Raw genomic sequence first — 22,516 nt, 5'->3', positions numbered from 1 at the left:
TATTATCTCTTTTGATACCTTTCCTTGTTATTTTTTGTCTTTCCTTGATCAGTTTTGGGAACTCAATAAGTATGAAGGTACACGTTTGGAGAAGGATTTCCTCCAACCTCTGTCCTTTAAGAATTTTCTCAGAATTCAAGAAGTCAGTTTTACATCATCTAAGCAGATTTAATGATCCTTTTTCAAGGAATTTTACTATCCCAAGAAGGATGAGTTAAAGATATTGCCTGATAGTAAAAGGTACAGGTAGATCACTTTACAAGTGAAGCCCACAGTCAGTAAACTAGACTCATAATCTCATTTTCAGTCATTTTTAGGGCCTAATTATATCTGCAGACCAGCAATCAAAGGTCACTAGAAATCTAAAGTGAATGTCTAATATGAAAGACAGAGATGAACGTGAACTAAAAAAATAGAGGAAAATATTATGCAGAGAGGAGAAAAAAAATCTCAGGCATGTTATTACATCTATTCTTGTTTTAAAAGAGGCTGCTGTTCAACAAGATACTCTTAGGTACAGAAGTCTCAAAGTTGAAATTGTGGGAGTAGACATGAAAAACTTAATAGAATAGTTGAAATAAAATGTAAAGGACATTTTCCAGAATGCGGAGTAATAATATAAGGGCACTCCTTCATATTTATCCAAATGAACTTAAAATTTACTTCCACAAAAAAGCCTGCACATGAATGTTTAAAGCAACTTTATTCATAATTGTCAATACTTGAAAGCAACCAAAATGCCCTTCAATAAATTAATGGATAAACAAACCGTGGTACATCCATACAATGGAATATTAGTAATAAGAAGAAATAAGCTATCAGGTCACAAAAAGACATGCAGGAAACTTAAAAAACATATTACTAAGTGAAAGAAGCCAATTTGAAAAGGCTGCATACTGTGTGATTCCAACTATATGACTTTCTGGGAAAAGAAAGATATAGAAACAATAAAAATATCAGTAGTTCTAGGGAATGTATGGATGAAGATGTGGAACACAGGGCAATATAACTATTCTGTGCAATACTGTAATGATGGATATATGTCATTATACATTTGTCAAGCCCAAAGAATGTCTAAAGTGAAGAGTAAACCCTAACATGAAGAATGTTAATAATAATGTATTAATAGTGGTTCATCAGTTGTAACAAATGTACCAAATAATATGCAATGTAAATCATAGGAGAAGCTGTGGGGGACAATAGGAGGTATGTGTGGACTCTGTACTTTTGTACTAATTTTTCTGTACACCTAGAACTGCCTTAAAAATAGTCTATTGAAAAATATAAACAGATTGTAACTAGGAGAGAATACTACTTTTTGAAAAGTAGAGGAAACATCCCGGAGGTTCAAAATCCAAGTATGAAAAATTCTAGGGAAAAAAAGGTAAAGCGAGAGAATACAGAACAGATAAGTGAGAAAATTGACAAAAAAGTAAAGTTAATTTCTCAAACTGAAATAGATGATTTTTCCAAATTTAATGATGTAATAGAGCTCCCAGAACAGTGAATGAAAATAGATGCACACAAAGGCATATCTTTCAGACATTTTAGTACATTAAAGACAAAGAAATCATCTTGAAAGAGAGAAAAACTAATTACAAATGAAACACAGTAATTAGAATGACTTTGTAATTCTCAAAAGCAATACTGAAATCTAGAAGAAAATGGAGAACTCTTTCAAAATCCTGAAGAAAATATTCCCTAGCATTCCATACCCAACCAAATATTTAAGCAAGTGTAAGAGAAATATAAAAGATATTCTCCAGCACCAAAATATTAAAAAATCTTATCTCCAATGAAATCTTTCTCAGGAAGACATCAGGATGAAAACTGTATAGTTAGTATAGAAAACACCCAATTTCTTTTTTTGTCAAAGCTTTTATAGTTATTTGTGGTAATTTAAGAAAAAACTGGGAGAAGGCAATGGCACCCCACTCCAGTACTCTTGCCTGGAAAATCCCATGGATGGAGGAGCCTGGAAGGCTGCAGTCCATGGGGTCGCTGAGGGTCAGACACGACTGAGTGACTTCACTTTCATTTTTCACTTTCATGCATTGGAGAAGGAAATGGCAACCCACTCCAGTGTTCTTGCCTGGAGAATCCCAGGGACGGGAGAGCCTGGTGGGCTGCCGTCTATGGGGTCGCACAGAGTCGGACACGACTGAAGTGACTTAGTAATAGTAGTATAGTAGTAAGAAAAAACTGTAATGTTCAGGAAACAAAAATATCATGACAGACCAGTGAATGGTATTTTCCAATCATAATATATGAACAGTGATACTAATTCAATAAATATTATGATATAAATAAATTCAGAAGAAAAATCAATAGTAAGGGTGTCTGTATATGGTGATATTTAAGGCAAGGAAAGAGAAATGAATCTTTTTTTGATTTAAGAAGTAATCAATAGAAAATACAAAACTGGAAAAAATGTAAAAGTAGAAATAAAAGCATCTGTATTAATTAAAACACAATTTTTTCTCTGACAAAGACCCCAATGAACTGTACATTAAAGGAAACAGAAAGAAAGAAAAATAGCGTTAAGTCATGTCTGACTCTTGCAATCCCATGAACTGTAGCCTTTCAGTCCCCTCTGTCCATGGGATTCTCCAGGCAAGAATACTGAAGTGGGTTGCCATTTCCTTCTCCAGGGGATCCTTCCAATCCAGGAATTGAATCTAGCTCTCCCACATTGCTTTTTCCAACTGAGCTACACAAGAAGCCCTCATGATCTCTCATGTAACAGTCTGAAGGTATAATCAATCCCAGAGTGATATTTTGGCTCTAGGGTATTGGTTCTAATCTCCTATCTCATGGTTCCCTCCTTCCTATGGGTTACTGTTTCCAATCTCTTTATATTTCATGACACCTTCATTCCTATAATGCTGCCTTTTCCAGCAAGCAGATATAGTCAGAAGAGAGAAATGAATGGTATTTCTTCCCTCTTCTGAACATAACTTGAAAGCTTTACATCCACTTTATCTCTAATGCTCTGGTTTAGAAATTGGCCACATGACCACGCATCAGGGAAAGTGGTGCGCTGTAATTTTTTCATGGATGGTTATGAACGCTACCAAATTTCCATTTCTTGGAAGGAAAGAACAAATACTGATGGTAACTAGCCATCTCTGCCATAGCATGATATTTGGAAACATGTTGTTGGTAGAACAAAAACAACACAAACAAAAAGCCAAATGACTGAAAATCTTTGCCTCCACCAAAGGGGGAAGAGAACCACTTTCTAACACACACATATTTCTGAAGTACTTGAGATTTTGAAATGTGTGGTTAACTTTAATTTAAACATTTTAACTTTTTTAAAAAAATAAGCTTTAAACTGAGAACCAAGGGTGGATAAAAAAATTTATCCAGGTTAAAATGAAAAAGGGCAAGAGCACTCCATGAGGGAAAATGTCTTGTTGGAAGAAAGGGGAAATAAATTTTTCTTGATACAAAATCATGAATTAGACTGAGCATGAGAAATAAAGTGGAGGGATATGGGTTAAATTGAGGGGAAGATCCCGGCAGAACAATGCAGCCTACATTAAAATATAAGGACTTTTCCAAAAGTGTTTTAAATTTATTTATTTCTAGTCGAAGGATAGTTGTTTTACAATATTGTGTTGGTTTCTGCCATATATCAATATGAATCAGCCATAGGTAAACATATGTCCCCTACCTCTTATCCCTCCCTCCCACCCCCACTCCCCAATTTTTTTTTTTTTTTTTAAAGAACTTTTCCAAGCAAGAAGAGAGATTGATTCTCTGGGACAAGTTAAGGATGGTTTTCACTGAAGAAAATGTTAGAGCAACCTAAGGTAGTGTCCTCATGAAATGGAGTAGGACCATATGATCGTTGCCCCACACCCTCCCCCCGCCCCCCATGTCTTCTGCCTACCTTTTGCCTGTGAAAACTTAGTCAAAGAATAAGTTTAATCAGAGAAGTGACAAATGCTGAAACAAAGGAGACTAAATAATAACAATGCAGTCATTAAGCACAGTTAAGGACCTTTCCTCAAAGGCTATAGATAATATTCTGAGCCATTTCCTGTGAGCTGTCTTATAGATACCAAAACACCAGGTGGAGAAGTTAACTACATGATGACCAGACTGTACCCAGAATATGAGCTGCCACAATTCTGAGAGCTGACCGCAAAGAAATGGGAACAAGTGCACCCTGGAACTGAAGAGTAACTGTACCTAAAACAACCAAGATGATGCTGGTCAGACCACTGATGACCAATTTCAAGATAACTGTTAGAGATGACTGTGCTATTTCTGCATGTAGCCCCTCCACCAAGGACTCTCTCATCCCCTGCTTGTGGTGGGGGAAGAGCAGGGAGTTGGCCTGTAGACAGATGTCCACCACCCGCACGCTAGGTTGCCAGCATCTGAAATAAAGCAAACTTTCCTTTACACCAACCTGGCCTGTTTCCTGGCTTTTAAGCAGTGAGCTGCCAGACCGCACCCCCCTCCACGCCCCCCCATGCACCTTTAGGTAACACTCACACTACAAGTGTGAAAATGAAGCAGGAATCTATTCCTACAGGATTTCTTCCATGTTTGCTGTTGTTCATCCTGTGATTGATTTACTTGATCTTCACAAGAAAAATCTTCATGACCAGCTTTCATTCTCAGATTTATTGATGTTTCCTGACCAGCCTCTCATGTGCTTCAGCACACCAGCCACAGTGATTTCCAACAGTTATCTAGATATTCATTCCTCACCTTTGAACACACCCTTTTCTCAGTCTGGGACACCCTCATTTTTCTCACCTCTAGAAAATTTGCTCAAGGCTCACTTTCAGTATTACCATCTTTTCTCAGGCATTTATGATTCATTACAATTAGAGTTAGTCTGTACTCATGTTCATTCATGTGCCTGTTACTCATTCCATGAAACAACCAAACCAATCAAAACTCCCAAAAGACAGCTAAAATAGGTTTTTTTCACTCTTTCCCAGAAACATTTTTTCAACTCATTTTTAGAAATGAGTCACTTAACATTTTTAGCACTGCACCCCTTGTAAGAGCAAATGAAAGTTGGGAAACATTTCCTCTAGAAAACCATTCAAGAAATACACGGGTATTTGGAAGGAAAACAAGTGAATGGTTCCTCTGATGCGGATGATCCGAGAGGAGAACCCCAAGAATTAAGGATTCTTTTCTACACAATTCACCCTAAAGTATTGCAAAAGGGGCAATAACATTGAATAGAAATTGAGCCCTATTCAGATTCATCGTTTAATTTTCCAAATTATTTTATTAACCCCGCGTTAGGAGTCCACATTCGCCAGCTTCCCTGACAACGACTCCAAGGGGACTGGTTTTGGGAACCACTGTTCCCTGCGGTCTTTTCGGCTGCGCCCTGGGGGCTTTGGACCAGGCTCCCCGGACGCGAGACGGTGACAACAAACTCGGACTTGATGCTGAGGTGCCCCCTGCCTGCAGCGGGAGAAAAGGAATGAAGGCCCACGCAAATGTGTTGGTTTTTTTTTTCCCCCGTCGCAGTTTTTTCCAATCCAGTTCTTTGTCCATTCGTGTGAAAACGGGCCACCTCCACGTCTCCCAGACGTCTCCAAGCCATCTCTTAACCGTCTTTCTCTCTGAAATAGTGAGTTCCCAAGTATGAACTTTGAAATAAACCTTGCCAAATACCTAAGGTGTAAAGACGAGGTGGCCGAGTGGTTAAGGCGATGGACTGCTAATCCATTGTGCTCTGCACGCGTGGGTTCGAATCCCACCTTCGTCGACCTGGCATTTTTAGTAAGGAGAAAGGAAGATCACCTACCCAGATCTAAACTTTGAATTCACCTACGAGAAAGCTGCTCTTACTTCCCTACTCACAACTGTTACAGAGGTATGTGTGGATTTTCCTAGTTTCCGTTGACAGTTGTTTCGGCTACTGTCATTGATGAAGTTACTTCAGTGGAGGACGAGATTAGTGAAAGACAAAGCTGGTAGAAACTGGAATCTGGTTTCTGCAGTCCCTCATTTTAGAAGTTATTACTCCAATGAACAATAAAATAAATTCATCAACAGATACAGTCAGCAGAACTAGCAGACCAAGGCAAAATTTGAATTAGATTCTCAAGAACAAATCTACTGACCAAAATTGAAGAAATGTATAGCCCTGAAGAGATGAGAACGTGAGTTTTTAAAAGATCAAGGAATTTGGAGGTAACTTAGTTTCAGATGACAACCATACAAACCTCTTTCTAAGAGGCCACATTCAGTATGCTGCTTGAGGTTGGAACCAAGAATCTGTTGCTGGAGAGTGATTGGATTGGATATTTCCAAATTGTGCCCCCGAGAACTTGAAAATGAAGACATCCTGTGTAAAGGCCACATGACAAGAAGCATCATTTAGAGACTGTCAGAATCCCAGGATTTGGCAGGGGAGATGGTTGGGAAAGTCTGGGTAGAGCGACTTGCAGGACTCCATCTGAGACTTTCAATGAATTGAAAGTTGTATCATAAAGCAACAATAAAGTCATATTTTACCCCATTGGGAGATTAAAATTTCTTTGTGGTAATAGACATGACGCAGGTGTTCTTTACTCTACCACGTTGCAGCTGCTGCTGCTGCTGCTGCTAAGTCGCTTCAGTAGTGTCCGACTCTGTGCGACCCCATAGACAGCAGCCCAACAGGCTCCTCCATCCATGGGATTTTCCAGGCAAGAGTACTGGAGTGGGGTGCCATCGCCTTCTCCACGTTGCAGCTAAAGTACCCCAGACTGAAAGAAAGGGTGTCTGTCCTCTTTCCCTGAGGTACTCATTTAATCTTCTTGGCATACTAAGTGATATCCTTGACTATACGTAAGGTAAGACTCTCATAAGCCACAGAATAGACATCAGACAAATTTTCCTGGGTGCACTTCCCAGGCTCTAATTCATTTCCATGGTGAATTAGAGTTCTTGTTCCTTACTTGTAGGCTTTTCATAACTAACTTTAAAAAGGTATATTGCAGTTTTGCTTTTTCCTATTATATTTTGACCCAATAACTGAATTTTTACTTTTATTTTTAAAATAGCTTTATTAAAGTATAACTGGTATATGATGAACTGCATATATTTACAGGGTACATTTTGATGAATTTTGACATTATGTATACACATACCATGACCCCAATCAAGATAGTGAACTTATCTGCTGTCCCTGAAGTCTCACTGTCCCTTTTAGTACTTCTTTTCTCCTGCCTCCCCTGTGCTGAGTTTTGAATTATGTTTCTTTAGCTGTGTCAGAAAGATTACAAGATGGTGTAACTAGAGGGGCAGAAACAAGAAGTTATTCAAACATGGAAGGGCCCCAGATGCCAGACTATGTACCTTCTATCAGCCTCTAAAATCAGAGGTGGCCTATATGTGACACACTATTTCCTCCACAGTACTATTTACCACGAATGGATGAAGAAGTAAGTGAAAAGAAAAAGAATGTGCAGGAATAATCTACAAGATTTGGCAAGTCCTTGGAGTTCGGATATATATTTAACTGGTGAAGAAATCCTCAAATATGTAAATATATGTTAAGAGAACTGGCAAGCACATGTGAAGAAGGAATGTGGAGAGAACATGAGGTGGACGAAAGAACACGCATTTTAGAGTAAAAAAAAAGTCTGCTTTCCACTAGTGGCTTTGCCAGTTAGCCATGTGACTTGAAGAAGCTATTTTCCCCTGAGCCTCAGCTTCACATCTTAAATGAGGATAATGATACGTGTTCATGAAAAATTAAACTGGACTCAATAAAACAATGTGAGTGATTCACTTTTTATCTTTCCCTGATCTAGTTCTGAATCAGTTCAGTTCAGTTCAGTAGCTCAGTTGTGTCTGACTCTTTGCAGACGCAGCACGCCAGGCCTCCCTGTCCATCACCAACTCCTGGAGTTTACCCAAACTCATGTCCATTGCCGGGAGCCGGCATATTGCATATTGAGTGCATATTGCATATTGATTGCAGCACTTTTCAGGATCTGGAATAGCTCAACTGGAATTCTATCACTGCCGGTAGCCAGCGTGAGGAACTCCGCCCATGACAAAGGTCATGAGGAAGGAGGCTCGGCATACGCAAAGGCGGGATCGAGCTTCAGGAGTCCCCCTGGAAATTCTCGAGCATATACCCCCAAAACCAGAGTCTGCCTACTTTCTGCTTTGTGCTTTCACCTACACCTCTGACTTTACGGGGGGCTGTCCCCCACTACCTCTCTGAAAAAAGTTAGCTTACAGCTCCAGTTAATAATTCCTGGGTGTGACAGTGTTTAACCTACAAACTCCTTTGGAAATCCTCTAGCCTGCCTGAATAGGTTTTTCCGGCCTCATGTGATTGTTCAGAGCCTCCCAACTGTGAGAGGCAGGAGATGTTCTAAACTGTCTAAACACAGATTCTTTTGAGTAGTTAAAAGATTGATTAGAAATTGTATTGGTGAAGGGATTTTCACTTGTTGGGCCAATGTTTGCTGCTAAGTTTCCATATCCCTTACCTGCTGTGTCCCTGGCAGTGTATTGGTTAATATAATTGGTGTAAATAGTAGCTTTAATGTTTGTAACCTGGGACCCTTGAGTTAATTCTTTTTCTTGTTGTAGCCCACCACACCTTTGCGCTGTAGGAATGCAACTTTATCTAATGCTTTTGGAGGGTGGCTGCTGACCAATCACCTTTAGAGAAAAATAAGTTTTCTGAAGAAAAGGTCTTAAAATGTTAACAGGCCTCCGGGCCAGAAGATGATGCAAATCACCTAAGCTTTTGCATATGATAAGTTTGCAGGAAGAAAGCCTGGTTTGCTGCAAGACTCTACCCCTTCCCCCATTATCCTCTGTGCATAACTTAAGGTATAAAAACTACTTTGAAAAAGTAAAGTGCGGGCCTTGTTCACCGAAACTTGGTCTCACCATGTCGTTCTTTCTCTTACCTTCTGGCTGAATTATTCAGCCTCTTTTCTCCACTGAATTTCCTCACTGAGCTATCCTTATTTCAGCCTCTTTTCTTCACTGAATTTTACTGAGCTATCCTCATTCTATTACTCTTTATATCCTTAATTAACATTTAATTAAGCAATTGTTTCCTGATCCTCGCCAACGCCGTCCCCGCTTCGAATACCCTGGATCAGCCGGGGCTGGTCCCCGGCAGTCCATCAAGTCGGTGATGCCATCCAGCCATCTCATCCTCTGTCGTCCCCTTCTTCTCCTGCCCCCAATCCCTCCCAGCATCAGGGTCTTTTCCAATGAGTCAACTCTTAACATGAGGTGGCCAAAGTATTAGAGTTTCAGCTTCAGCATCAGTCCTTCCAATGAACTGATAGTGGCAATTATTGCTCAGGTCCTTTTGATGGTATTTCAAAAAGTATCTCAGGTCATTTGTTTGCAAGTGCAGATTTAAAGTAAGAAGGAGTTTAGGCTGGAGACAAATTCAAAGTAATTCATTCCTTCATTGGTTGGACTAGATGGGATACTCCATTTAATATGGCCAGGGAGGAGACTATGGGTAGTGAAAAAAGAATGACTGAAATTTCAGAAGGTAAGAGACTTTGAGAAAATGAGAGCTGGTGAAGAAGAAAAAAAAAAAAAACGAGCCAAAGACAAACACAACTGTCCTCACTCAAAAGTCCACCAGGTCCTACTGCTAGATGAGGGTGGGATGTCATCTACAGCATCACCCTCTAATGTTGGGTCCCTCTACCTGTAGGGGTAAAATGGAAGTCTTGTTGACCCATGTGGAGAATTCCTTAGACACTGGTGTTTCTCTTCTGAGAGAAACAGTAATCTAGAAAACAGTACTCTGAAGAGAGGTTTTGCCATTTCCTGTTAACCAAAACCCTGAGGCCAACAAGGGTGCATGTCTTTCCTGACAGAATGGAGATTCAGAGAAGACAGAATCTCCATTGAGGTGACTCAATATGACATTTCCCCCCCCCTTTTTTTTTAGCATATAAAAATAAAATAATGTATGTAATAGTAATCATTAATAAGCAAAATTCATGAAGAAGGAGAAACCTGAATTTTTAACAAAACCTAAGGTTTTTTGTTTTTTTGTTTTTTGCAGGTGAAGAAAACTGGGAGTTCAACCAGAAGAAGCACTCAGAGAATGGCAGGAAGTGGAGACAATTTGTTTTTTTCCCGTTGAATCATCCACCGGAGAAAGTAAAGTCTTTGAGGGTCTCCCATAACAACAGGGGAGAATATTACTTCATCCATTTATTCAAGATATACTGTGTGCCAGGCACTGTTTTAGAAGCTGGGGGATACAACAATGATCAAAGTAGACTAAAACAGAGAAATTCAGCTCTCAGTTGACTTACATTCTGGTGAAGAGGATGGTATGGTGAAGATAAGTATACAGCATGTCAGATCTTGCTACATATTATGAAGAACGGTAAGTAGGAATTGGAAGTTTGCTTGGGGTGGCTCAGATAGAAAGATGACATTCAAAGAATGCCTCATCAACAAGACAAATACCTGTGTTAGGACTTCAATGTCCCTTCCTTACAAGGCACAGTGGTCCCATTCCAGGAAGGGAATACGAATTCAGCCACCCCACAACTCTCCTGACCAGGTTCAGCTCCTGAGCAGCTTGTCAAGAGACCCATGTTTCCTCTCAAATGAGCATCAGGCTTATTTTCAGGGAAGATGCAGCCAGTGTAATAACAGTTTTGGCCTCTGATTACCCTCCTCAGGTCACTGGTTCAAGTGCACCTGCTGAGAAGTCTTAGCTACTCTACTTACTAATAGGAAAGAATTCCAAGCTAGATAATGAGAAAATCAGGGGTAGAACTTGAGAGGAATATAGCCATTGGCCATTTGAGTTAAAGGGGACATACAGAATCCACATTTATATATTTGTGTTTGTATAAAGAAATTCCAGACAGGAACATAAGAAACTAATAACGTGGTTACTTGTTATTGATGAGAGAACTTGGCCAGATGAGAATTGTGTTTGAAGTAGTATTATTTTTTGTATTTTTACATACACAGTTATTAAAGTCTAGCAATGGACTGCCTAACAAACCACAGAATAAAATATTAACTGTATTATCTTAAAGGGCCACAAGATGGCGACAGCGTTTCTTGATTGTCGAGCATGTGCGCTGCAAGAAGGGGAACCACTGCTGCTATGAAGTCCCCCGTGCAGCCTCTCTCCTGGTTTCCTTAGTTCAGTCTCTAGAATTTCTCTTCGCCAACATTTGATTCCTCTCATTATCACCCCTTATTGACTGGAAGAGAATTATGTTCGTTAATTGGGCCAGCTTTTTAAAGAAACATTTTTCGGGGAAAGGGGAAGGGATGCAGGGAAGGGACACATTGAAGTATACACAAAAGTAGACAGAAGAGAACAAGGTACTTCCAAGTGCCCCTCAGGCAAAGCTTCAACAATTAACCAACATCTCTTGTGTTGTTTCTTTATCCACCCACCGGGTACACTGTGGGGGAGGGTTACAGTGTAAAGAAATCATAAACATGTTGTTTCAATCATGAATATTTCAAACATCCCAACAAATACAGAATTAAACAAAATACAAGATTTTCTCTCCTAAGAAAAGTTTTAAATGATTTGTAACATCATCCAATAACTAGTACTAGAAAAAAAATCTTCAATTGCCTCAAATATTTTATTTTTTTACCATGACTTTTCTGATTTGCATTCCATTAGATGCTGGAGTAGAGATAAGATGATCACTCCGGAGGTTAGGGAGACCTCCCTGCACATAAACACGCCTTGAGGGCAGGGGTGGGGTCAAAAGGGAGAGAGTGCCATCCCATAACAGCTGATGCCAAACTTTCCACAGGCCTCAGTGGTGGAATCCATCTTGAAGAAAAGATGTACTCTCATGGTGAGGCGTGTCCTAGAACAGGTCAGATGTGGGATTAGAATCAAGGTAATTGGCCAAAGGTAAACACAGACCTGAAAGAACTGCTGTATATAAATTAACTGCCTCTTTACTACACTCCTCATTAGGGAAGATACCCACAGCCTTTCTCTCTGGGTGGGTGTTTCTATCTTGTTTTTGTCTAAAAAAAAAAAAAAAAAGACAAACTGTTTCTCAGTGTACTCTCCCACTTATGCTGTATCTCTAAATAATAAATTTTGTACCTGTTTTTAAAGTTTTTGCCTCCTTGAGAAATATATTTTTTAAATAGGGCAAGAGCCAGAGGAACTTTTGCTTCTAGCCTCTAGCCCCTGGTGGGTTCCTGGTTTTCATCCAAGCTACTCAGGTATGGATTAAAGATTTACTGAGCATGGCCCCACCCATCAGAACAAGATCCAGTTTCCCCCACAGTCAGTCTCTCCCATCAGGAAGCTTCCATAACCCTCTTATCCTTATCCCTCAGAGGGCAGACAGAATGAAAACCACAATCACATAAAACTAATCAAACTGATCACATGGACCACAGCCTTGTCTAACTCAATGGAACTATGAACCATGCCATGTAGGGCCACCCAAGACAGACGGGTCATGGTGGAGAGTTCTGACAAAACGTGGTCCACTGGAGAAGGGAATGGCAAGGAGAAGGGAATGGCAAACCACTTCAGTATTCTTCCCTTGAGAACCCCAATAACAGTATGAAAAGGCAAAAAGATATGACACTGAAAGATGAATTCCCCAGGTTGGTAGATGCCCAATATGCTACTGGAGAAGAGTGGAGAACTAACTCCAGAAAGAATGAAGAGACTGAACCAGAGCAAAAACAGTGCCCAGTTGTGTCTGTGACTGGTGTTGGAAGTAAAGCCTGATGCTGTAAAGAACAATATTGTATAGGAACCTGGAATGTTAGGTCTATGAATCCAGCTAAGTTGGAAGTGGTCAAACAGGAGATGGCGAGTGAACATCAACATTTTAGGAATCAGTGAAATAAAATGGACTGAATGAGCGAATTAAACTCAGATGACCATTGTATCGACTACTATGGGCAAGTATCCCTTAGAAGAAATGGAGTAGCCCTCATAGTCAACAAGAGTCCGTAATGCAGTTCTTGGGTGCAATCTCAAAAATGACAAAATGATTTCTGTTCGTTTCCAAGGCAAACCATTCAATATCACAGTAATCCAGTCTATGCCCCAACCACTAATGCTAAAGAAGCTGAAGTTGAATGGTTCTATGAAGACCTACAAGAGCTTCTAGAACTAACTCCCCCAAAAAGATGTCCTTTTCACCATAGTGGACTGGAATGCAAAAGTAGGAAGTCAAGAGATACCTGGAGTAACAGGCAAATTTGGCCTTGGAATACGGAATGAAGCAGGGCAAAGACTGATAGAGTTTTGCCAAGAAAATGCACTGGTCATAACAAACACCCTCTTCCAGCAACACAAGAGATGACTCTACACATGGACATCACCAGATGGTCAATACCAAAATCAGAATGACTATATTCTTTGCAGCCAAAGATGGAGACGCTCCATACAGTCAGCAAAAACAAGATTGGGAGCTGACTGTGGCTCATGTCATGAACTCCTTGTTGCAAAATTCAGACTTAAATTGAAGAAAGTAGGGAAAACTACTAGACCATTCAAGTATGACCTAAATCAAATCCCTTACGATTATACAGTGAAAGTGACAAATAGATTCAAGGGATTAGATCTAATAGACAGAGTACCTGAAGAATTATGGACAAAGGTTTGTGACATTGGACAAGAGACCGTGATCAAGATCATCCCCAAGAAAAATAAATGGTTGTCTGAGGAGGCCTTACAAATAGCTGAGAAAAGAGAGGTGAAAGGCAAAGGAGAAAAGGAAAGATATAAGCATCTGAATGCAGAGTTCCAAAAAATAGCAAGGAAAGATAAGAAAGCCTTCCTCAGTGATCAATGCAAAGAAATAGAGGAAAACAATAGAATGGGAAAGACTAGATATCTCTTCAAGAAAATTAGAGATACCAAGGGAACATTTCATGCAAAGATGGGCACAATAAAGGACAGAAATGGTATGGACCTAACAGAAGTAGAAGATATTAAGATGAGGTGGCAAGAATACACAGAAGAACTATACAAAAAAGATCTTCATTACCTAGATAACCATGATGGTGTCATCACTGGACTAGAGCCAGACATCCTGGAATGCGAAGTCAAGGGGGTACTAGGAAGCATCATTATGAACAAAGCTAGTGGAGGTGATGGAATTCCAGCTGAGCTATTTCAAATCCTAAAAGATGGGCTGTGAAAGTGCTGCACTCAATATGCCAGCAAATTTGGAAAACTCAGCAGTGGCCACAGACTGGAAAAGGTCAGTTTTCATTCCAATCCCAAAGAAAGGCAATTTCAGAGAATGTTCAAACTACCACACAATTGCACTCATCTCACATGCTAGTAAAGAAATGCTCAAAATTCTCCAAGCCAGGCTTCAACTGTAGGTGGACTGAGAACTTCTCGGTGTTCAAGGTAGATTTAGAAAAGGCAGAGGAACCAGAGATCAAATTGTCAACATCCTCTGGGTCAGCAAGAGAGTTCCAGAAAAACTCCTTATTTATTGACTACACCAAAGCCTTTGAATGTGTGGATCACAACAAGCTGTGGAAAATTCTTAAAGAGATAGTAATACCAGACCACCTTACCTGCCCTCTGAGAAATCTGTATGCAGGTCAAGAAGCAACAGTTAGATCTGGACATGGAATAATAGACTGGTTCCAAATTGGGAAAGGAGTACATCAAGGCTGTATATTGTCACCCTGCTTATTTAACTTATATGCAGAGTGTATCATGCAAAATGCCAGGCTGAATAAAGCACAAGCTGGAATCAAGGTTGCTGGGGAAAATATCAATAATCTCAAATATGCAGATGACACCACTCTTATGGCAGAAAGCTAATAGAAACTAAAGAGCCTCTTGATGACGGTGAAATAGGAGCGTGAAAAACCTGGCTTAAATCTCAACGTTCAAAAAACTAAAATCATGGCACCCGGTCCCATCACTTGATGGCAAGTAGATGGGTAAACAATGGAAAGAAGAGATACTTTATTGGGATAGACTTTAAACAGGAGAGACTTTATTTTTTTGAGCTCCAAAATCACTGCAGATGGTGACTGCAGCCATGAAATTAAAAGATGCTTGCTTCTTGGAAGAAAAGCTGTGACCAACCTACACAGCATATTAAAAAGCAGAGACATTACTTTGCCAACAAAGTCCATCTAATCAAAGCTATGTGGTCATAGCTTTCCAGTGGTCAGGTATGGACATGAAAGTTGGACCATAAAGAAAGCTGAGTGCCAAAGAATTGATGCTTTTGAACTGTGGTGCAGAAGACTCTTGAGAGTCCCTTGGACTACAAAGAGATCCAACCAGTCCATCCTAAAGAAATCAGTCCTGAATATTCATTGGAAGGACTGATATTGAAGCTGAAACTCCAATAATTCGGCCACCTGATGTGAAGAACTGACTCCTTAGAAAAGACCCTGATGCTGGGCAAGATTGAAGGCAGGAGGAGAAGGGGATGACAGAGGATAAGATGGTTGGATGGCATCACTGATTTGATGGACCTGAGTTTGAGCAAGCTGAGGGAGTTGCTGATGGACAGGGAAGCCTGGCATGCTGCAATCCATTTCGTTGCAAAGAGTCAGACACAACTGAGCAACTGAACTGAACTGAACCCAGGTCTGATTCCTGGGCAGGGAACTAAGATATCTCTTTAAGACTGCTCACTGCTGTCTCTCAGAGATTAATATATGAGACATTATGGAGGCAGTTTCCAAATGCTGGATAAGCTGTTAGAAAAAGCTCAAAAATGAGAGGAAATTTTGGAAAGCAGGCAAAACTGAAGTGCGGGTTGAAACATGGGTAGGCTTTGGGTCAACAAAGGGGAAGAGTACCTCTGATAGTGGATTTAACAAAACATTAATTGCATTTAGGCATTATTACTATGCTAACTTTAGGTCCATTTTAGATAAATTAGGTAATTTCATTGAAAATTACCACCTAAACCAAAAAACAAAAACCGAACAACAAAATAAACAGCCATGGTGGACTTCTCCAAATGATTTATAAATCATGGCTTTTTACCCCAAAGGGACACACAATTTTGAACAATAATTTAGAGAAGCATTGTGAGTGCCTGGTTCTCTTTTGTGACAACCTGAATAACGCTGGTCCTCTTCACTGGCTCCAGGCAAAGTCAAAATAGGATTAAGTACCCTAATTAGAAACAAAGCGATAGTATCTCTCAGTCTGAAAATACCCACCAGGTTCCTTACTCTCCAAAGAACATTTCGAGAGGAAGTGATACATCTTATTCTCGCAAGGGACTAAGCGCTAAGAAAGACGGAAAAATAAAAAGCAGGATGAACTAGCCGAAAATGTTTATTCAAGGAGCTTGTGAGTGCCTGGGCTCGGCGGCAGTTAGTCGGTTTGTCCCGCGCTCGGAAACCAGCGGTTCCTTCTCCGATGCCGGCAACAAATCAGGACCTGGGACGAAGGGCTGGCGCTCACCCGCCAAATTTAAATTTCCCGCCTAACCTCTGTACCCAGGCAGGACTCAAAACTCCTTGTCCCAGACCGGCGACTAGGAAGTATGTGTTATCAATTAAAGTTCTCTCTTACTTAACCCTAATGGCTATCAGAACGAGTAGCAAAGCTCTTTTTACATGCAGGAAATTCCTAACAGTAAACATCAGAGCCAAGGTTACACAAGGAACTTCAGAGCTTTGCCAAGGTCAGGAACGTTATATTGTCATTAGTGGATCGCGAGCTTACTGTGAAAAAAACTCCTAAGATTGTTCAGGAACTGCTCTACCTCCCAGACCACACACTGTAAATAATTACAAAGACCCAGGGCAGAAGGAGAATAAGCATCAGCTCTTTCTTTGAGAACATGGGTGGCTCTTAAAAGAGCCGTTAGAATCGTTTGCAACCGACTCACAGTTTACTTGGCACTAGTGTACTTGGTGACAGCCTTGGTGCCCTCGGACACCGCATGCTTGGCCAGCTCCCCGGGCAGCAACAGGCGCACGGCCGTCTGGATCTCCCTGGAAGTGATGGTCGAGCGCTTGTTGTAATGCGCCAGGCGCGATGCCTCGCCCGCGATGCGCTCGAAAATGTCGTTCACAAAGGAGTTCATGATGCCCATGGCCTTGGACGAGATGCCGGTGTCCGGGTGGACTTGCTTCAGCACCTTGTACACGTAGATAGAGTAGCTTTCCTTGCGGCCGCGCTTGCGCTTCTTGCCGTCCTTCTTCTGCGCCTTAGTCACCGCCTTCTTGGAGCCCTTTTTCGGGGCCGGAGCAGACTTAGCCGGTTCAGGCATGATGAATAATAGGTTAAACAAGTTCACGGGAAGAACACACAGAAGATACGATAAGTCCTTTTCATATACAACCTCTTATGCAAATAAGGTGATACGTTGAAGTCTTAGTCTTACTGATGGCTGTTCCAGAATACGTCAGAAATTAGTTCTGCCCAATTAGAACGCAAGAATACCAATCCGGATTCCCAGTGGCTAAAATGAAGCCACAATCCTAACCAATGACGTGTCTTCTTTTTCGCGCCTAATGAGGGCTATAAAAAAAAAATGCTACCCTTATAATTGCAATATTTCGGTAGCCGTTTGGGGTGAAGTTAAGCTTATAATGTCTGGGCGAGGTAAACAAGGCGGCAAGGCTCGTGCCAAAGCCAAGACACGCTCCTCGCGAGCTGGGCTCCAGTTCCCTGTGGGCCGTGTTCACCGGCTGCTCCGCAAGGGTAACTACGCCGAGCGGGTCGGGGCCGGCGCGCCAGTGTACCTGGCGGCGGTGCTGGAGTACCTGACGGCCGAGATCCTGGAGCTGGCGGGCAACGCGGCCCGGGACAACAAGAAGACCCGTATTATCCCGCGTCACCTGCAGCTGGCCATCCGCAACGACGAGGAGCTCAACAAGCTGCTGGGCAAAGTCACCATCGCTCAGGGCGGCGTCCTGCCCAACATCCAGGCGGTGCTGCTGCCCAAGAAGACCGAGAGCCACCACAAGGCCAAGGGCAAGTAGTTGCTTGGATTTTAGCAACTCCGATGAGTCCAAACTAAAGGCTCTTTTCAGGGCCACCCATATTTTCTGTAAAAGAGCTTGACATTTGTTAATAATGTTGAATGGCAGAAAAATACAAAACTTAGGAAAACTTTTAGTTTCATATAGTGGCATATATGGATTCCAGGTCAAAAACCCTTAGTGTAAAATTTGGTCAGTTTAGCTCATTCTTTTTCAACTTATTTTTTTCACTGAAATTGCTTCTTCCCACGTGGAATTTTTTAGCACTTAGTCTACTAATACCTCACTCATCCTATTGTATGTTTAAAATCCTGGTATTAACATAAGTAAGACTTATTGGAATAAATGTTGACAGTATCTAGCAATCCTAGACACTGAAATGGCTTATCAAAAAAGTAAAATGTTAGACTTTTTTTTTTTTTAGTGTTACAGCTCTATTTTATTTAGAAGATAGCCGGAGAGAGAGAGAGAGAGAGAGAGAAAGAAAAGAGCGCACGCATGCGGGAGAGAGAGTCCGAGAGAAAGTGCTTTGGCTAAAATGTTAGACTTTTAACAGGCTGTTCAGAAGCTATGTAACCCAAGTGATTTCATTCATTATTCAATTGTGTTTAAATATGTCTTCCAATTGTAGGGGGGGAAAGTTACTTTTCCCCACCCTTGTGAGTTTTTTACAGAGAGCCTGTAAGCAGATGGGTTAGGGGTTCCCCAGAAAGAACTAGGAATGGCTTTGTCTCTCTCTCTCTTTTTTTTTTTTTTTGCGTCACCCTGCAGTTTGTGGGATCTTAATTCCTCGATCAGGAATTGAACTCGACAGTGAAAGAAAGAGTGGAGTCCTAACCACTGGATCACCAGAATTTCCCAGGAATGGTTTTGTGACATAAGCCATTTTGGCCAAAATCATTTTTTTATATAAGCTTAGTGGCAATGGTTGTCGTTTAACAGTCTCAGTAATCAATGATCTGAAGCAGAAGTAAGAGAATGCAGGAATAAAGGAAAAGCAATCAAGAGATAACAGTTCAGCAATAAAACAAAGTTCTAGTTCCTCTTCAAGGCATATAGATAATCTGATAGTCTTTGAGTTCTGCAGGAAGGACCCCACCTAGGTGGAGGATGGAATGATAATTTTGCCCCTGGTGACGTGAATCAACTAAAGCTTAGACTCTATCAACCTTTGCCCCAGTTCTATGCTGATTTCTCCTCTGCTCCAGACCCTTCATGAATATGCATGTTCCCTTGGCTTAAAACCCCCAGTTTTGCTGTTCAGCGAGAAACTGCTTTGGGAATATCCCTGGTGTTCTCTTTAGTTGCTGCTTGTAATAATAAATCCTTTCTTCCTTCTGATCTTTGGCTTGGTTGTACCTTTTGGTTTGATACCCACCAAGGGGCAAAACCCAGTTTTCAAGTAACAAGTCTTGTAATAAAAGACAAATTCTAAAGAGAAAAACAAGTTTCTTAACATGTGTACCTCATGTAAACATGGAAGAAACCCAGGGAAAAATGAATACCTCCCAAGGTGCCTTAGAAGGCCAGGAGTTCTCTGGAGGCTTTCACTGCTGATAACACAAATTCAATCCCTTATTGGGGAACTAAGATCCCTCGAACTTATGAGGTATGGACAAAAAAAAAAAAACAAAAACTCCACCATAAATACTATTTTCTGTTGAAGATGTGAGGAGGTCAGTTATGAGGAGGTCACCAGGGAAACAAGAGTAGATTCTTTTAGGCATATTTAAATTGATACCTTCTCCATTGTCTATTGGGATTAAAATTGTCCTTCCTGGTAGAGAGGAGGGACATCTCTGTCAATTTGTGTCCAACTTTTAGGAAAATCAAAGGAAGGCAAGAAGACCTCTTGGATCTGCTTCATCTCAAATGCTTCAGTTGGGCAAATCAATCTTGGTGCTAAATGGAGTATCTTGGGGTGGCCTATTCTATCCTTTAACACCAATTACTATTTTGTTGATTTATACTATTGTCTGTATTAATAAAAAATCTGAACTCAGCCTTATATTTATAAATGATACACAAAGAATATTTCTAAACAAAAGTTTTAAAGTAAATTAAAGCTCTTTCATTACAATACAGATCCCCTGAAGAAGGAAATGTCAACCCACTCCCGTATGCTTGCCTGGGAAATACCCTGAAGAGGAGCCTGGCAGACCACAGTCCATGGGGACCTCCACCATTGCAATAACTTTTAAGTTTTGTGTGTGTGTGTTTTTTTTTTTTCATTTCAAATCCAAATTTCTGGGTTAATAATGTAGTTAAACATTTTTTTCTTATGTTTGTAAGTATACAGACAGTTTGGGCATCTATTCATTTTGAGATAAGAAGATAAAGATCAAGTTTAAGATCAAGAATATTTAAGGAAGATAAACAGCAGAGAAAACAAGGGTAGAAAGGGAGTTCACAGAGACAGGAAGAGATCAGATCATGTAGGGCTTTATGATCATGTAGGTTTTATATGCTATGTTATGTTTTTATAAATCATTCTAAGGGTTTTGAATGAAGGAATGGCATAACCTAATTTATATTTCTTTGAAAGCTCACTAAGGCAATTATATGGTGAATACAAAGTTTAGAAGTAATGATATAAATTAGGAAGCTATTGCAATGGTCTTTTTGAGAGATAATGACGGTTTGGCCTAAACTGGGGGCAATAGATGATGGTTTGGTATAGATATATTTCATAAGTGTGACCAATAGTTTGTTGCTGGATTTGATTCATACTGTGTAGGAGAGGGGAGAAAATATTTTTCCCTTTGAATTCTTGGCTGAGACCTCCTACAAGACAAGTTCAAAATCACCAAATTTTTATTAACATGTATACCTCATGTGTATATGAGAGACACTTAGGAAAAATGAGTAAGCTCCTCAAGATGACCCAAGCCACCACCTTACATATGGTCTTTGTTGTTGTTCAACTGCTAAGTCTAATCTAAATCTTTGCCACCCAATGGACTATAGCACACCAGGCTCCTCTGACCTCTGCTATCTCCTTCAGTTCTCTCAAATTCATATCCATTGATACTGTCTAACCATCTCATCCTTGGTCTCCTCCTTCTCCTTTTGCCTTCAGTCTTTCCCAGCATCAGGATTTTTTCCAGTGAGTCAGCTCTTCACATCAGGTGGCCAAAGTATTGGAGCTTCAGCATCAGCCTTCCAATGAATATTCAGGGTTGATTTCCTTTAGGATTGACTGATTTGATCTCCTTGCAGTCCAAGGGATTCTCAAGGCTCTCCAGGACAACAGTTTTAAAAGCATCAATTCTTTGGTGCTCAGCGTTCTTTATGGTCCAACTTTCACATACCTACATGACTACTGGAAAAACCATAGCTTGACTATACAGTCTTTTGTTGGCAAAGTGGTGTCTCTGCTTTTTAATATTCTGTCTAGGTTTGTCATAGCTTTTTTTCCAAGGAGTAAATGTCTTAATTTCATGGCTCCAGTCACCATCCTCAGTGATTTTGGAGCCCCAAAAAATAAAATCTGTCAGTGATGGTACCAGATGCCATGATCTTAGTTTTTTGAATGTTGAGTTTTAAGCCATCTTTTTCACTATACTCTTTCACCCTCTTCAGGAGGTTCTTTAGTTCTTCACTTTCTGTTAGAGTGGTATAATCTTCATATCTGAGGTTGTTGATATTTCTCCTGGCAATCTTGATTCCAGCTTGCGATTTATCCAGCCTGGCATTTCACATGATGTACTCTGCATAGAAGTTAAATAAGCAATATACAGCCTTGTCATATTTCTTTCCCAGTTTTGAACCAGTCCGTTGTTCTGTGTTCAGTTCTAACTGTTGCTTCTTGATTTGCATACAGGTTTCTCAGAGACAGCTAAGGTGGTCTTGTTTTCCCCTCTCCTGAAGAATTCTCCGTAGTTTGTTGTGATCCACACAGTCAAAGGCTTTAGTATAGTCAATGAAACAAAAGTAGATGTTTTTCTGGAACTCTCTTGCTTTATCCGTGATCCAACGAATGTTTGCAATTTGATTTCTGGTTTCTCTGCCTCTTTGAAAGCCAGTGTGTACATATGGAAGTTCTTGGTTCATGTACCGTTGAAGCCTAGCTTGAAGGATTTTGAGCATAACCTTGCTAACATGAAATAAGCTCAATTGTACTGTAGATTGAACACCTTTGGGGACTGAAATGAAAGACAAAACAAAGTTGTATGAGGGTAGGGGTTTGGGGCACGGTTGCCGTTAGAAGTTTTCCCAAAAAATGCATCGTAAACAAAGGTAAGGGACCTCCCCAGTGGCTCACAGGTAAAGAATCCACCTGCAATGCAGGAGATGCAGGTTTGATACCTGGGTCTGGAGGATCCCCTGGAGAAGGGCATAGCAACCCACTCCAGTATTCTTGCAGGGAAACTCTCATGGACCGAGGCTGGTGGGCTACGGTCCATGGGGTCGCAAAGAGTCAGGCATGACTGAAGCCACTGAACACAATGCAGATTAAAGTGGGTGCTTTGTCCCAGAATCCTTTTTTTTTTTTTTTCCAATTTAGAATCATCCTTCTCTGCTTAGTGTGGAGAGGGAGATATAAGCGGAGCTTTCCTCTATAAGTGTCTCTTACAAAAGT

The 22,516-nt window shown here is 40.6% G+C and overlaps 2 protein-coding genes and 1 non-coding gene across 4 annotated transcripts; 2 read left to right on the top strand and 1 right to left on the bottom strand.

Annotated features, from left to right (window-relative positions):
- The first annotated feature begins 5,670 nt into the window (after positions 1-5,670).
- On the top strand, positions 5,671-5,752 carry TRNAS-GCU (transfer RNA serine (anticodon GCU)). Its single transcript has one exon. It is a non-coding gene; the product is annotated as a tRNA-Ser (tRNA).
- A 4,423-nt stretch (positions 5,753-10,175) lies between these two features.
- On the bottom strand, positions 10,176-17,732 carry LOC147347472 (histone H2B type 1-J-like). 2 transcript variants are annotated; one of them, XM_086369863.1, is made up of 2 exons: positions 16,836-17,666; positions 10,176-11,204 (listed from the first exon to the last, which is right to left on the bottom strand). In XM_086369863.1, the coding sequence occupies exon 1, from the start codon at positions 17,217-17,219 to the stop codon at positions 16,839-16,841; it is 381 nt and encodes a 126-aa protein (XP_086225989.1). In that variant the 5' UTR covers positions 17,220-17,666; the 3' UTR covers positions 10,176-11,204; positions 16,836-16,838. The 2 variants fall into 2 exon arrangements, with proteins under 2 accessions (XP_086225989.1, XP_086225988.1); XM_086369862.1 differs by lacking the exon at positions 10,176-11,204 and adding an exon at positions 11,582-11,834 and having other exon boundaries at positions 16,836-17,732.
- Positions 17,351-17,991, top strand: LOC147347471 (histone H2A type 1-like). Its single transcript, XM_086369860.1, has one exon. The coding sequence runs from the start codon at positions 17,464-17,466 to the stop codon at positions 17,932-17,934; it is 471 nt and encodes a 156-aa protein (XP_086225986.1). The 5' UTR covers positions 17,351-17,463; the 3' UTR covers positions 17,935-17,991.
- Positions 17,992-22,516: the final 4,525 nt, after the last annotated feature.

Source organism: Bos grunniens, chromosome 23, assembly GCF_055505025.1.
Source record: "Bos grunniens cultivar Pamir isolate PY7600 chromosome 23, Bosgru_T2T1.0, whole genome shotgun sequence".
Lineage (NCBI taxonomy): Eukaryota > Metazoa > Chordata > Mammalia > Artiodactyla > Bovidae > Bos > Bos grunniens.
Note: the sequence above shows the minus strand (reverse complement) of the source record. Positions and strands in the feature narration are given on the sequence as shown.

Bases quoted from the DNA above. Each gene is read 5' to 3' on its own strand.
- LOC147347472 (XM_086369862.1), bottom strand. From the start codon at position 17,219: ATGCCTGAACCGGCTAAGTCTGCTCCGGCCCCGAAAAAGGGCTCCAAG.
- LOC147347471 (XM_086369860.1), top strand. From the start codon at position 17,464: ATGAGGGCTATAAAAAAAAAATGCTACCCTTATAATTGCAATATTTCG.